Source organism: Sinocyclocheilus grahami, unplaced genomic scaffold (genome assembly GCF_001515645.1).
Source record: "Sinocyclocheilus grahami isolate Dianchi unplaced genomic scaffold, SAMN03320097.WGS_v1.1 scaffold52.1, whole genome shotgun sequence".
In the NCBI taxonomy this organism is placed as follows: domain Eukaryota; kingdom Metazoa; phylum Chordata; class Actinopteri; order Cypriniformes; family Cyprinidae; genus Sinocyclocheilus; species Sinocyclocheilus grahami.
The window spans coordinates 910,268-922,096 of NW_015505231.1; the positions used below are offsets into that span (position 1 = coordinate 910,268).

The 11,829-nt window shown below is 37.7% G+C and overlaps 1 protein-coding gene across 1 annotated transcript in view; it reads right to left on the minus strand.

The window, feature by feature from the left end:
- Positions 1–933: 933 nt before the first annotated feature.
- Positions 934–11,829, minus strand: part of LOC107583305 (MKL/myocardin-like protein 1) — a 64,031-nt gene continuing 53,135 nt past the window's right edge. Inside the window, exons 10-21 of the mRNA XM_016269482.1 lie at positions 10,570–10,698; positions 10,201–10,451; positions 9,460–9,487; positions 9,142–9,333; positions 7,927–8,469; positions 6,746–6,925; positions 6,536–6,652; positions 5,490–5,639; positions 3,800–3,949; positions 2,571–2,651; positions 2,254–2,311; positions 934–2,165 (exon numbers count right to left, since the gene is read on the minus strand). Coding sequence (XP_016124968.1) covers positions 1,633–2,165; positions 2,254–2,311; positions 2,571–2,651; positions 3,800–3,949; positions 5,490–5,639; positions 6,536–6,652; positions 6,746–6,925; positions 7,927–8,469; positions 9,142–9,333; positions 9,460–9,487; positions 10,201–10,451; positions 10,570–10,698 — 2,412 coding nt within the window. The 3' untranslated portion in view covers positions 934–1,632. The remainder of the gene's footprint in view (positions 2,166–2,253; positions 2,312–2,570; positions 2,652–3,799; positions 3,950–5,489; positions 5,640–6,535; positions 6,653–6,745; positions 6,926–7,926; positions 8,470–9,141; positions 9,334–9,459; positions 9,488–10,200; positions 10,452–10,569; positions 10,699–11,829) is intronic.

Consider the following 11,829-nt stretch of genomic DNA (forward strand, 5'->3'; position numbering starts at 1 on the left):
TATACATTCAGATCATCTGAGAAACATTCATCATCTCTTATAGGCTCATATTCCTTCATCAAAACTTCAGCCTACAGACAGAAGTATTGATAAAATACAGTGCAGTACATACAGTACGCTGTGTACTGTGATAGGCATATACAATGCAAAATATATACAGTAAAATGTTTCAATATCCCCGTTCAGATCTATGGACACAATATTTTTAAGAACATTAAATTAAAACGTAATGTAATAAAGTAATTTCCCAGAACTCTCCATGTCTTCTACAGTATATAGCATGCACAGTTTGATCAAAATATTTACTGGATCTAACAAATATGAAGCAGTAATACCTCTTTTAAGCTGGCTAAATTGTGATAAAAATGAGTCTTACTGTACTTTGGTGAAGACTGGTAATGTAAACCTGGCAAGGGCGAGCAGTAACACAATGCTATTAGTTCGGAGTCATACACTTAACTGTCAAGCACTCTGGGAATTGTTTAATCTTGTACTATTAACTACGCAATTAACTACGCAATTAAAACTTCATCTGGCAGCTCTCATCAGGTTGCAATGCTAGCAAATGCTAACAAAAACAAGGTTTGAATGGCTTGTCTTTCCAAAATTAAAAAAAGAAAATAGCTAAAGTAGCATAGTCCAGTTGTTGTATTATATTTCAAAACAATATTGAATAGCTTACAGGCTATCTATATAGCCATAAAATAATATTTTTGGCACATCTACAAAATGTTGAACATTAGTAGCTGTGGATACATGTATACCTGTTGAGAGTCTCTTGTTTAACAAAGATCTAACGGAATTTAAACAGTGTTAAGTACTAATGATCAATAATAATAATAATAATAACAAATTATTATTACTATTATTATTGTTGTTATTATTATATTTAATAATATTAATACGCTTATGGTAACATATGAATGCCAATGCTAAGAAATGGGTTACAAAATCTGTTGGCTTATGCTATAAAATTTTTAGCAACATTGGTTCAATTCTATAAATATTAAAATCCAGGTGTATATTTCAAAGCTATTGAGTTATGTACAAGTCTACTAGCTATATTTGGTAAAGCAGGTAAAATCAGAAAAACTATTCCTTTAATGCTACATAATCAAATTTAAAGGTGAATGAAACTCAAAAGCTGCACTTAGTGAATTAATTTGCTAAAACTGATGCAAAATCAGGGGATATTTCCATAAGCACACATACATCACCGAGACGTTTCAAAGAGTCCATCATCTAGAAAGCATCTCGTTTCACGTAAGTGTCATTAATATAAGAGTATTTTAAATGATAAAAACACAAAAATATCTTGTTCTAATATCCAAATTTAAAAGGGTTAAGCAAAGTGTTTCAGATGAACAAATGACACCCAGATAAAAACGATATGTAAACGGCTCTGTGACATATGTGTGCTATCAGGGGTGTGAGCATTAGTGCAAGCAAAGGTGAAGGATAAAGTCTGTCAATATGTAACATAATCCAATTTAAGTTAGTATTCCGAAAATCCATACTTGAATCCAAACTGGAAAACTCACTGGTGGAAACAAATATAAACTGTACTATGCGAAGGAAGCTAATCCACAATAGGCCCTTCCAAAAATATTGCAGTCTGCGATATCCCATGAGCTATAAGCTGGACCAATTCATATCAGAAGTGTCCAAAAAGTCTGTGGAAAATAAGCTAGAGGAGCTGTGTCCATTCATATGTACCATCCCAGGCCCCTCCCCTCCAGTCCCGCCCATTCCGAGCTCCAGCCAATCCATAGGATCTGGGGCGGAGTCTATCAAATCTGAAGGCGAGTGACTGGAAAAACTCATGTCACATGTATCCATTGGGGAACGTGGGTGGTCTAGGATACTCGGTGTGCTGAGCATTTGGTTGTGGAGGTCAACAATTAGCGTCGTTGGTCCTCCTGGCTCCACTCCCAGCAAAGGTTTGCCAGTAGTGCTTTCCAGGAAATCTTCAAGACGCCCACCTCCTGTGTCACAGTTGCCGTGCGTCTTAATTGAAGGAGGCTGAGGTTCTAAAATTAAAGTTTTGAGGGGCATATCAGGAGGACGGGACAGACCGAGAGGGGAGGAGCTTGAGGAAAGTGGCGTGTTCGGCCGAAGCCTTTCGAGAACAGGATCAGGTGCGGCTTTGAAATTCTCAGAGATTTCTGTAGGATGCAGGAAACAAAGAGTGTGAGCAGCTATACGCTTCTCTCATCTAACTTGCTTTAAATGACAATAATTATGAAAAATCACCTCCATGCTGAATTAGGATGTCAAACAGGTCATCAACCTGATGATGGCAGCCATTCTCCTGCAAAAACATCAACATCATTAGATACTGGGATCTCGTTCAATAATCAGGCCTTGGATCTGATCCCCGAAATCCATGAAATCGCTCAAATGAAATAGGAATAACAAATCCTAAATCAGTCCCAAGTGGTGACAAATCGTGGATTTCAACACAAATTAATGGTCAGAAACATTAATATGAAAAGAAAATAAGTAAATTTCGCAGGGGAACAACAGAAGTTCAACAGAAGATGGAAGAAAGATGGAGGACGAGACAGTACCTGATGACAAAGAGCTATGGGCGAACACAAGGTGGAAGGAGAGAGCAAAGCATGCTGGTCCAAACTCACACACATCTCCTCCTGATAGACAGACATGGATGCATATTAAAGGTTTCGTTCTGTCATTATTAGTATGGAACACTAACAGGTGATTTCCAATGAATTTCCATGCAGTTCATCTCCATAAACAGTAGTTTACAGGACAAAAATACACCAAAACGTAACATATGCACCATAAAAGTAGCCCGTATTATTAATACACTATATTCCAAGTCTCCTGAATTCTGAACTCTTGAATAGTAGTAGCCGTTTGACCTGTTTTTGTGGTGCTTATTAAATAAATGATATGTAATGTGGTTAAAAAAAGAGGAGAGGTTTTAGAGTCAGATTAAGCAGGATTGTTAAGGATCGTGATACCATGCCAAACTATCAAAATGGTAAACATGTATGTCTCAATAAAGGTCTTAAGATGTTAACAGACACAAGCTGCGCTCTATTTATATCACAGACCTATAAATCCGTACTCCACTAACAGAATCTGTGCCGTATAGCAGTCTAGACACAACTCTTATTAGAATTCCTGTCTCGTATGACATAGATTTTGTTATTTCGTTTTAGAAAAGATTCTTGCTGGCCCCAAGACAGTCTTTACATAGAGTACAGACACAAACACAAGCACTGCTCCAAAACCCTTTCTTGTAACTCTTCCCAGCTTTACACAGTCAACAGTTCTCAATCTTAGGTGTTCTGAGATCTCTTTGGCTCGAGGCATGCTTCACATCAGGCAGTGCTTCTTGTGAAGAGCAAACTCCAAATTTGTGAGTGTTTTTGAACGGACTCCAGGTTATTCATGACTCTGGTTAGCTTCTTGGGAAGACTTTAGACAAGGGAATCTTTTTTTTCTAGTCTGCACTGTGAATGTTTACAAGGTTTGCTGTGTTCATTAAAGCGTATCATTACTTAAATACACTACCGTTTAAAGGTTTGGGGTTGGTAAGATTTTTTTAAATGTTTGTGAAAGAAGTCTCTTACGCTCACCAAGGCTACCTTTATTTGATCATAAATACAGTAAAAACAGTAAAATTACAATATAAAATAACAGTTTTTTATTTGAACATAATTTAAAATGTAATTTATTCCAGTGATGCAAAGCTGAATTTTCAGTTATGATGTCTAGCACACCAGGTTTTGGAACAGATCTTTAGCATGTACACAAACCAGACACTTACGTTGTTGTTGTTGGGAGATGAGGGGACGGGTTCAGTGTCGTTCATGGAATCCACTGGAGAGAGGAACGGTTGGATGTTGGCTGGTGATGAGATGGATGTGCAGCTTGATGCTTTGTAATTGGTCGTCACATTTAGGTCTGGCTTTAGTGCCTGTCAAAGTAAAAACATGCATCTCAATTAGTCCCAATGTTAATGGGCTAATAGCCCATGCCTGCAGCCCTCATTTGAACACCAGTGACTGTGATTAGTCATTAACATTTTAATAAGTGGGTTTAAAAGTCTCATAACCGTGTTCAATGACTTGTCAGGAATAACTGATGTTGCTTTATACATATCATTAACTTATATGGAGGAATGATGGCAGTTTTCTGCAAAAGTCCTTCCCTATTAGCTATCATAGAGTAAAGCAATAAGCCCCAAGAAGCCGTGGTTTACAGTGAATTTATAACAGCTAAGGGCCGTTGTTAAGCACGACGCGAAGCGGAGTGCCTTAAACCCCCTTAGCTGTTATAAATTCAGTGTAAACCACGACTTCACGGGGCTTATTGCTTTTATAAAACGGTTATTCCATATACGTAGTAAGGTTTCACAAAATAAAACAGAGCAAATAAAGTGTAATGATATTAATAAACAGTATTCTTCCACCAAACAATGTAGTTCCTCAGAAACAGTTGTGGTTCCAACAAAGTGGCTGCCAAGCAACAGACAAACTTAAACAAAGGTGTATGTTTGTAGAGTAATTTACAACAGCTTCGAACGTGGCTCATCCAATCAGAATCAAGGACCGGAACTATCCGTTTTATAATAACTATTAACATTAACAGCTTAAAGAATGAATGTGGCAATTGAACTAGAAGTAATATCGGCTGAGACTTATCTTTTTCTCCGTTCATTATTTGATCAGACTGACAAAATTTAAGACATTTTTACATAAAATAAGACACAAGCTGCGCTCTATTTATATCACAGACCTATAAATCCGTACTCCACTAACAGAATCTGTGCCGTATAGCAGTCTAGACACAACTCTTATTAGAATTCCTGTCTCGTATGACATAGATTTTGTTATTTCGTTTTAGAAAAGATTCTTGCTGGCCCCAAGACAGTCTTTACATAGAGTACAGACACAAACACAAGCACTGCTCCAAAACCCTTTCTTGTAACTCTTCCCAGCTTTACACAGTCAACAGTTCTCAATCTTAGGTGTTCTGAGATCTCTTTGGCTCGAGGCATGCTTCACATCAGGCAGTGCTTCTTGTGAAGAGCAAACTCCAAATTTGTGAGTGTTTTTGAACGGACTCCAGGTTATTCATGACTCTGGTTAGCTTCTTGGGAAGACTTTAGACAAGGGAATCTTTTTTTTCTAGTCTGCACTGTGAATGTTTACAAGGTTTGCTGTGTTCATTAAAGCGTATCATTACTTAAATACACTACCGTTTAAAGGTTTGGGGTTGGTAAGATTTTTTTAAATGTTTGTGAAAGAAGTCTCTTACGCTCACCAAGGCTACCTTTATTTGATCATAAATACAGTAAAAACAGTAAAATTACAATATAAAATAACAGTTTTTTATTTGAACATAATTTAAAATGTAATTTATTCCAGTGATGCAAAGCTGAATTTTCAGTTATGATGTCTAGCACACCAGGTTTTGGAACAGATCTTTAGCATGTACACAAACCAGACACTTACGTTGTTGTTGTTGGGAGATGAGGGGACGGGTTCAGTGTCGTTCATGGAATCCACTGGAGAGAGGAACGGTTGGATGTTGGCTGGTGATGAGATGGATGTGCAGCTTGATGCTTTGTAATTGGTCGTCACATTTAGGTCTGGCTTTAGTGCCTGTCAAAGTAAAAACATGCATCTCAATTAGTCCCAATGTTAATGGGCTAATAGCCCATGCCTGCAGCCCTCATTTGAACACCAGTGACTGTGATTAGTCATTAACATTTTAATAAGTGGGTTTAAAAGTCTCATAACCGTGTTCAATGACTTGTCAGGAATAACTGATGTTGCTTTATACATATCATTAACTTATATGGAGGAATGATGGCAGTTTTCTGCAAAAGTCCTTCCCTATTAGCTATCATAGAGTAAAGCAATAAGCCCCAAGAAGCCGTGGTTTACAGTGAATTTATAACAGCTAAGGGCCGTTGTTAAGCACGACGCGAAGCGGAGTGCCTTAAACCCCCTTAGCTGTTATAAATTCAGTGTAAACCACGACTTCACGGGGCTTATTGCTTTTATAAAACGGTTATTCCATATACGTAGTAAGGTTTCACAAAATAAAACAGAGCAAATAAAGTGTAATGATATTAATAAACAGTATTCTTCCACCAAACAATGTAGTTCCTCAGAAACAGTTGTGGTTCCAACAAAGTGGCTGCCAAGCAACAGACAAACTTAAACAAAGGTGTATGTTTGTAGAGTAATTTACAACAGCTTCGAACGTGGCTCATCCAATCAGAATCAAGGACCGGAACTATCCGTTTTATAATAACTATTAACATTAACAGCTTAAAGAATGAATGTGGCAATTGAACTAGAAGTAATATCGGCTGAGACTTATCTTTTTCTCCGTTCATTATTTGATCAGACTGACAAAATTTAAGACATTTTTACATAAAATTATACGGTCATGTATGTATTCCACATTCAAGTTGTATACTTAATTTCACACACTATTAAAAAAAAAAAAAGTGTGTAAAAACACAGCAATAAAGTGTTTTTGTACTAACCTTTTTGATTGGCTGTTTCAAAATGACGGTTTGTATGGGCTGTTCTGATTGGTTGTTTTTGTTAAGGAATTCAGTCACGGATTGGTTGGTAAACATGGTGGGTGTAGACTGTAGTCTCTGAAAACGACATAAACATCAATGATTACATGATCATTGTATAGATTTTGACATCTCTAAGCACTGAGGCACAAGTTTAATCTGATTATTTACTTTGTTCTGGGCGCGGCGGCCTCTGGCCCGTGTCTCTGTGTTTTGATTCGACAGTGTTAGCAGGAACTGGTTGCCATTGCTGTCGGTCACTATGGTGGGGGTGGAGTTCGAGTCCAGTACATCCACTGGGAATGAAGAAACAGGACTTGCCTGCTGGTTGGTAAGTGCTTGAGGCAACTGCTGGAAAAATGGAAAAGAAGAAAGGTTAGCAGAAAACATGAGATGTGCCATGATTTTCCATTACAATAAAAGTTCAATGTCTGACTACTGCTGTGCCGCAAACATAACCCCAGGAGGCTGAGATGTAGTGCTAGGGTGTCAAGGGAAATGTTCAGAGAAAAAGTGTAAAAATCCTTTTTCTCCTAAAAGTACTCTGAAAATACAGTGACAACCAGGGTTGCCAGGTCTCCGTAACAAAACCAGCCCAACTGGTACTGAAAACTAACTCAATCACACCCCAAACTAGCTGACTCGCAATCCTGGGGAAAGTAGCATCAAAATTGCACCAAAAATCACTCAAAAAATCATGTTCTGGGTAGTCAAAACCTCCTAAAAAACAACCTGTGGCATCAGTATAAAAGTAGTCCAATTCCACCAGAAAAAGTAAATTCATTGGTGTCTTAATTTTTAAAATAGCTCTAAAATATTTTAATACATTTTTTTTGTAATTTTGTTACGTGTTTTTGTCATTTACTAGTTTTTCCTCTTTTTTATGATTTATTTTATTTTTTAAAGATTTATTTTTGGCATTTTATCCTTTATTATGATAGGCCAGTGCAGAGGAGACAGGAAGCGAAGTGGGATAGAGAGGGGGGCGGGATCGGGAAAGTTCCTCGAGTCTGGATTTGAACTGCCCACAAGGCTACTTTTACGATTTATTTATTTTTTGTTTAGTTTTTATTTATTTCCAGTAATTTTAGTGTGTAAAATTTAGTTGCCAAGGCAGCATTTTTCAAGTTTTTCATCTAATATTTTTAATCTAATCTAATTTTAAAAAATGTTTAGTTTTAGTTAGCGGTAGTTATCCTGGTTTATACATTGAGAAACTAGGTCCTTTGTGAAGGGATCATGACTCAAAGCAGGAACCAGTCCCAAGTTTTGGAACTGTTTTTTTTAATTGCTCTAATTAGATGAGTGTTAACGCTTCATATGATTAATCTCAAAAAGGACATTGGACTGACTTGTTTTTGTTGGTTGTGCTGTTGTTTTTGTGTTTTCCTCTTCCTCTGATGTACTTGTTGCTGCAGGTTGCGCCGATTCTGTTGCATTATAAGCTGCTGCTGGTCCTGCTCCAGCTCTATTGCAGTCACCGTCCTTTGCTGCTGCATCTGCCCTGCCTGCGGGAACACCTGCGGCTCTGTCACCATCTCGCTGTCTTCCATCACCTCTATGACCTCTTCCTTAACGGTCGCTCTGATCAGCTCCATAGTGACACCAGGAAGGTCCTCTTTCACTCGGACCGGCGCGCCCACACGCTTGCCCTTCAGCTGCGAGCGCAGAGATTCGACCAGCTGCTGTTTCTGCAGCAGCATGCGTGTGAGCTCCTGAATGCGCCGGTCCTTCTCCTGCAGCATCTGGTCCTTGTCTATAAGGGGTGCCGCAGACTGGGACACCAGACAGCAGGAGGATGGAGACGTCCGGCTGCCGGGCTCCTCTTTAATGCGGACCGTGGAAGGGAGAGGAGGAGAAGGTTGCAAGGAGAGCTGGGTAAGAGGAGAGGTCACCTGAAAGGGACAGGAATGGCAAATACATCAATATTAAGAGCTATTCAGAATTTACTCTTTGAGAAACAGCTACAGTATATAATTGTATAAATGTAATAAATGCATATTTTGGGAATACCGTGTCACCAGACACAAGCGGTACAGCACAACAAAACTACATTGCACGCATAATCAACAGTCTACACTAGAAGCAGCTCATATGCAATGTGCAATTAGCTGATGGATGCACCGTTTCGACTGCTGCCTTGCTGTACAGCTACTTAAAAAGCAACTTTACTACTATGTTAAAATAAAAAAAATTATTTGCATGTAGGTTTTCATACACATATAAGAAAGAAATAATTGATTGCTATGAATTTTATTTGTTCTTATGATATCATTATCAATATTTAGACTAACAGATTTTCTTTAAAAACAAAGATAGCTGAAGTCTAGATTAAATATTATTTTTAAACTAAATGTATTTAAATTCTAATATAAATTAATATATTTTTATCAATTTCATAACCACCAGATTTCTACTAAAGAAATCTAACCTAACTATTATTTTGATATAACTGATTTCATTAATAATGTGTTGCCTCAAGCTCACATCGAATGGTTTGTGGTGAGTGAACACTCGCAGCTTTGACACGTACATCAGCCTCTAGCTGCTGTGGTGCAACGCTTCACGGTTTCACAACTGCTCATCCTGAAGTTTCCCATTTTTATTCGTTGGTCCTTGTCTATAAGGGGTGCCGCAGACTGGGACACCAGACAGCAGGAGGATGGAGACGTCCGGCTGCCGGGCTCCTCTTTAATGCGGACCGTGGAAGGGAGAGGAGGAGAAGGTTGCAAGGAGAGCTGGGTAAGAGGAGAGGTCACCTGAAAGGGACAGGAATGGCAAATACATCAATATTAAGAGCTATTCAGAATTTACTCTTTGAGAAACAGCTACAGTATATAATTGTATAAATGTAATAAATCCATATTTTGGGAATACCGTGTCACCAGACACAAGCGGTACAGCACAACAAAACTACATTGCACGCATAATCAACAGTCTACACTAGAAGCAGCTCATATGCAATGTGCAATTAGCTGATGGATGCACCGTTTCGACTGATGCCTTGCTGTACAGCTACTTAAAAAGCAACTTTACTACTATGTTAAAATAAAAAAAATTATTTGCATGTAGGTTTTCATACACATATAAGAAAGAAATAATTGATTGCTATGAATTTTATTTGTTAAATATGTACTGAACATTACTGCAAAGCTGGTATGATTTTTTTATTTATTTCTAATATAGATTGATTTTTAACCAAATAAATAAATATAAATAGCAATCAATTTTATATTCATATCATACACAGATGTAAAGAATAATATAATTTTATTTTAAACTATTATAAACTATTAGATCTTCATTAAAAATAGTGGAATTTTACTTTTATTTTGCTGAAGTTTAGCCTAATTATTATTTTGAAGTAAACTCCTTTTATTTTTATTAATAAAATACTTATATCATTATCAATATTTAGATTTATTCAGTAAGGATGCATTCAATTGATCAAAAGTGACAGTAAAATAATTTATAATGTTACAAAAGATTACTATTTCACTGTTCTTTTGAACATCCTATTGATCAAAGAATCCCAACATTTTTTTTCATGGTTTCTACAAAAATGTGAAGCAGCACAGCGGTTTTCAGCATTGGTAATAATCAGAAATGTGTCTGGCATATCTTACTTGGGTGGAGCAGGCAGGATGGTGTGGTAGTTGTAGTTTTGCTGTTGTTGGTTGATGATCTGCAGCTGGAGGAAGAGCTGCTGTTGATAGAGGAGTTTGGCGTAGGAGTCGTCGAGCAGAGGTGGAGGCTCACGATCGGGTTTCTGGTCTGGAGGAACATACTGGTGATACTTCAGCTTCTTCACCTTTGGTTTGTTGTCTCTCACCTTCTTAGAGCGCTGAATAGGGCGCTCACTACCCACTTTACCACCCTAAAAGAGACAGAAAGACATTAGCATGAAAGAGGATTTATCTTGTGGCATTATCGCACTTGTGCAAGAGTTTAAAACTGTAATTCCAGTTGTCCTGGGTTAAATGAGGAACTGTCACCTTTTGTAGTGCAGGAGCTTGCTTGTGGCCTGTTGTTCCATTGGTTAGTTTTTGCTGAGGGGCGGGGCCAGCTGTGTTTAGCAGCGGTGGTGGTGGTGGTGGAGGAGGAGGAGGAGGAGGGGGCGGGACCTAAGAAAATCCAGAGAAGCACATGAACTTGAGGAACTCCATCGTGTTCAAAAGGGTCTGGCTGCAGACTTGTGCTTGCACTCTCAGACTTGGATTCTCAGACTTGCGCTTCCGCTAGCGACGTCACTTGCAGTCTTTATTTTTTTATTTTGTTCTATTAATTATTCTTTTTGTTTGAATCTCTCAACATTTTATAACAGTAGCCAGGTTGTGAAGACAAGAAAAAATAAACTAAATTACAAAGTCACTTGCAATAGCCACTTGCACTCTCCGATACCTGCGACGTCACTTGCAGTCTTTATTTTTTTATTTTGTTCTATTAATTATTCTTTTTGTTTGAATCTCTCAACATTTTATAACAGTAGCCAGGTTGTGAAGACAAGAAAAAATAAACTAAATTACAAAGTCACTTGCAATAGCCACTTGCACTCTCCGATACCTGCGACGTCACTTGCAGTCTTTATTTTTTTATTTTGTTCTATTAATTATTCTTTTTGTTTGAATCTCTCAACATTTTATAACAGTAGCCAGGTTGTGAAGACAAGAAAAAATAAACTAAATTACAAAGTCACTTGCAATAGCCACTTGCACTCTCCGATACCTGCGACGTCACTTGCAATCGACACAAATCATGCGTGTTGCCAATGGAGACAAGACGCTGTGGTGATTAAACGATTAAAACTAATTTTGTATCGTAACGTACAGGGTCCTGCAAGCCATCTGTAGGAGAAAAAGACAAGACCCGCAAATCTGTGGCCACAGTACAGCAGAATATGAACGCAATGCGCAAAGTCTCTCGTTAAGCGTTTTCCTCCTGTAGAAAAACAAACACTTAACATGGCTTAATGTATTAAGATGCTATTAAAATATCAAATTCAATATACAGTTTATTAATATAATGAATATGTATATAGTATTTTCCTCCCACACTGCAAAACGTGCTCTTCATTATTAAAATATAGCCTACATAACTAATATACAGGCAAGCAGGTGAGCCCAGAATAAACGCAACACACAAAGTTTTGCATGAAGTGTTTTTCCATATAGAATAAAATGTCTACAGCTCTTTTATATCATTGTCTTTGTCCATTAAGCTACATTACGTGTTTTATTTATAATGATTTTCTATGG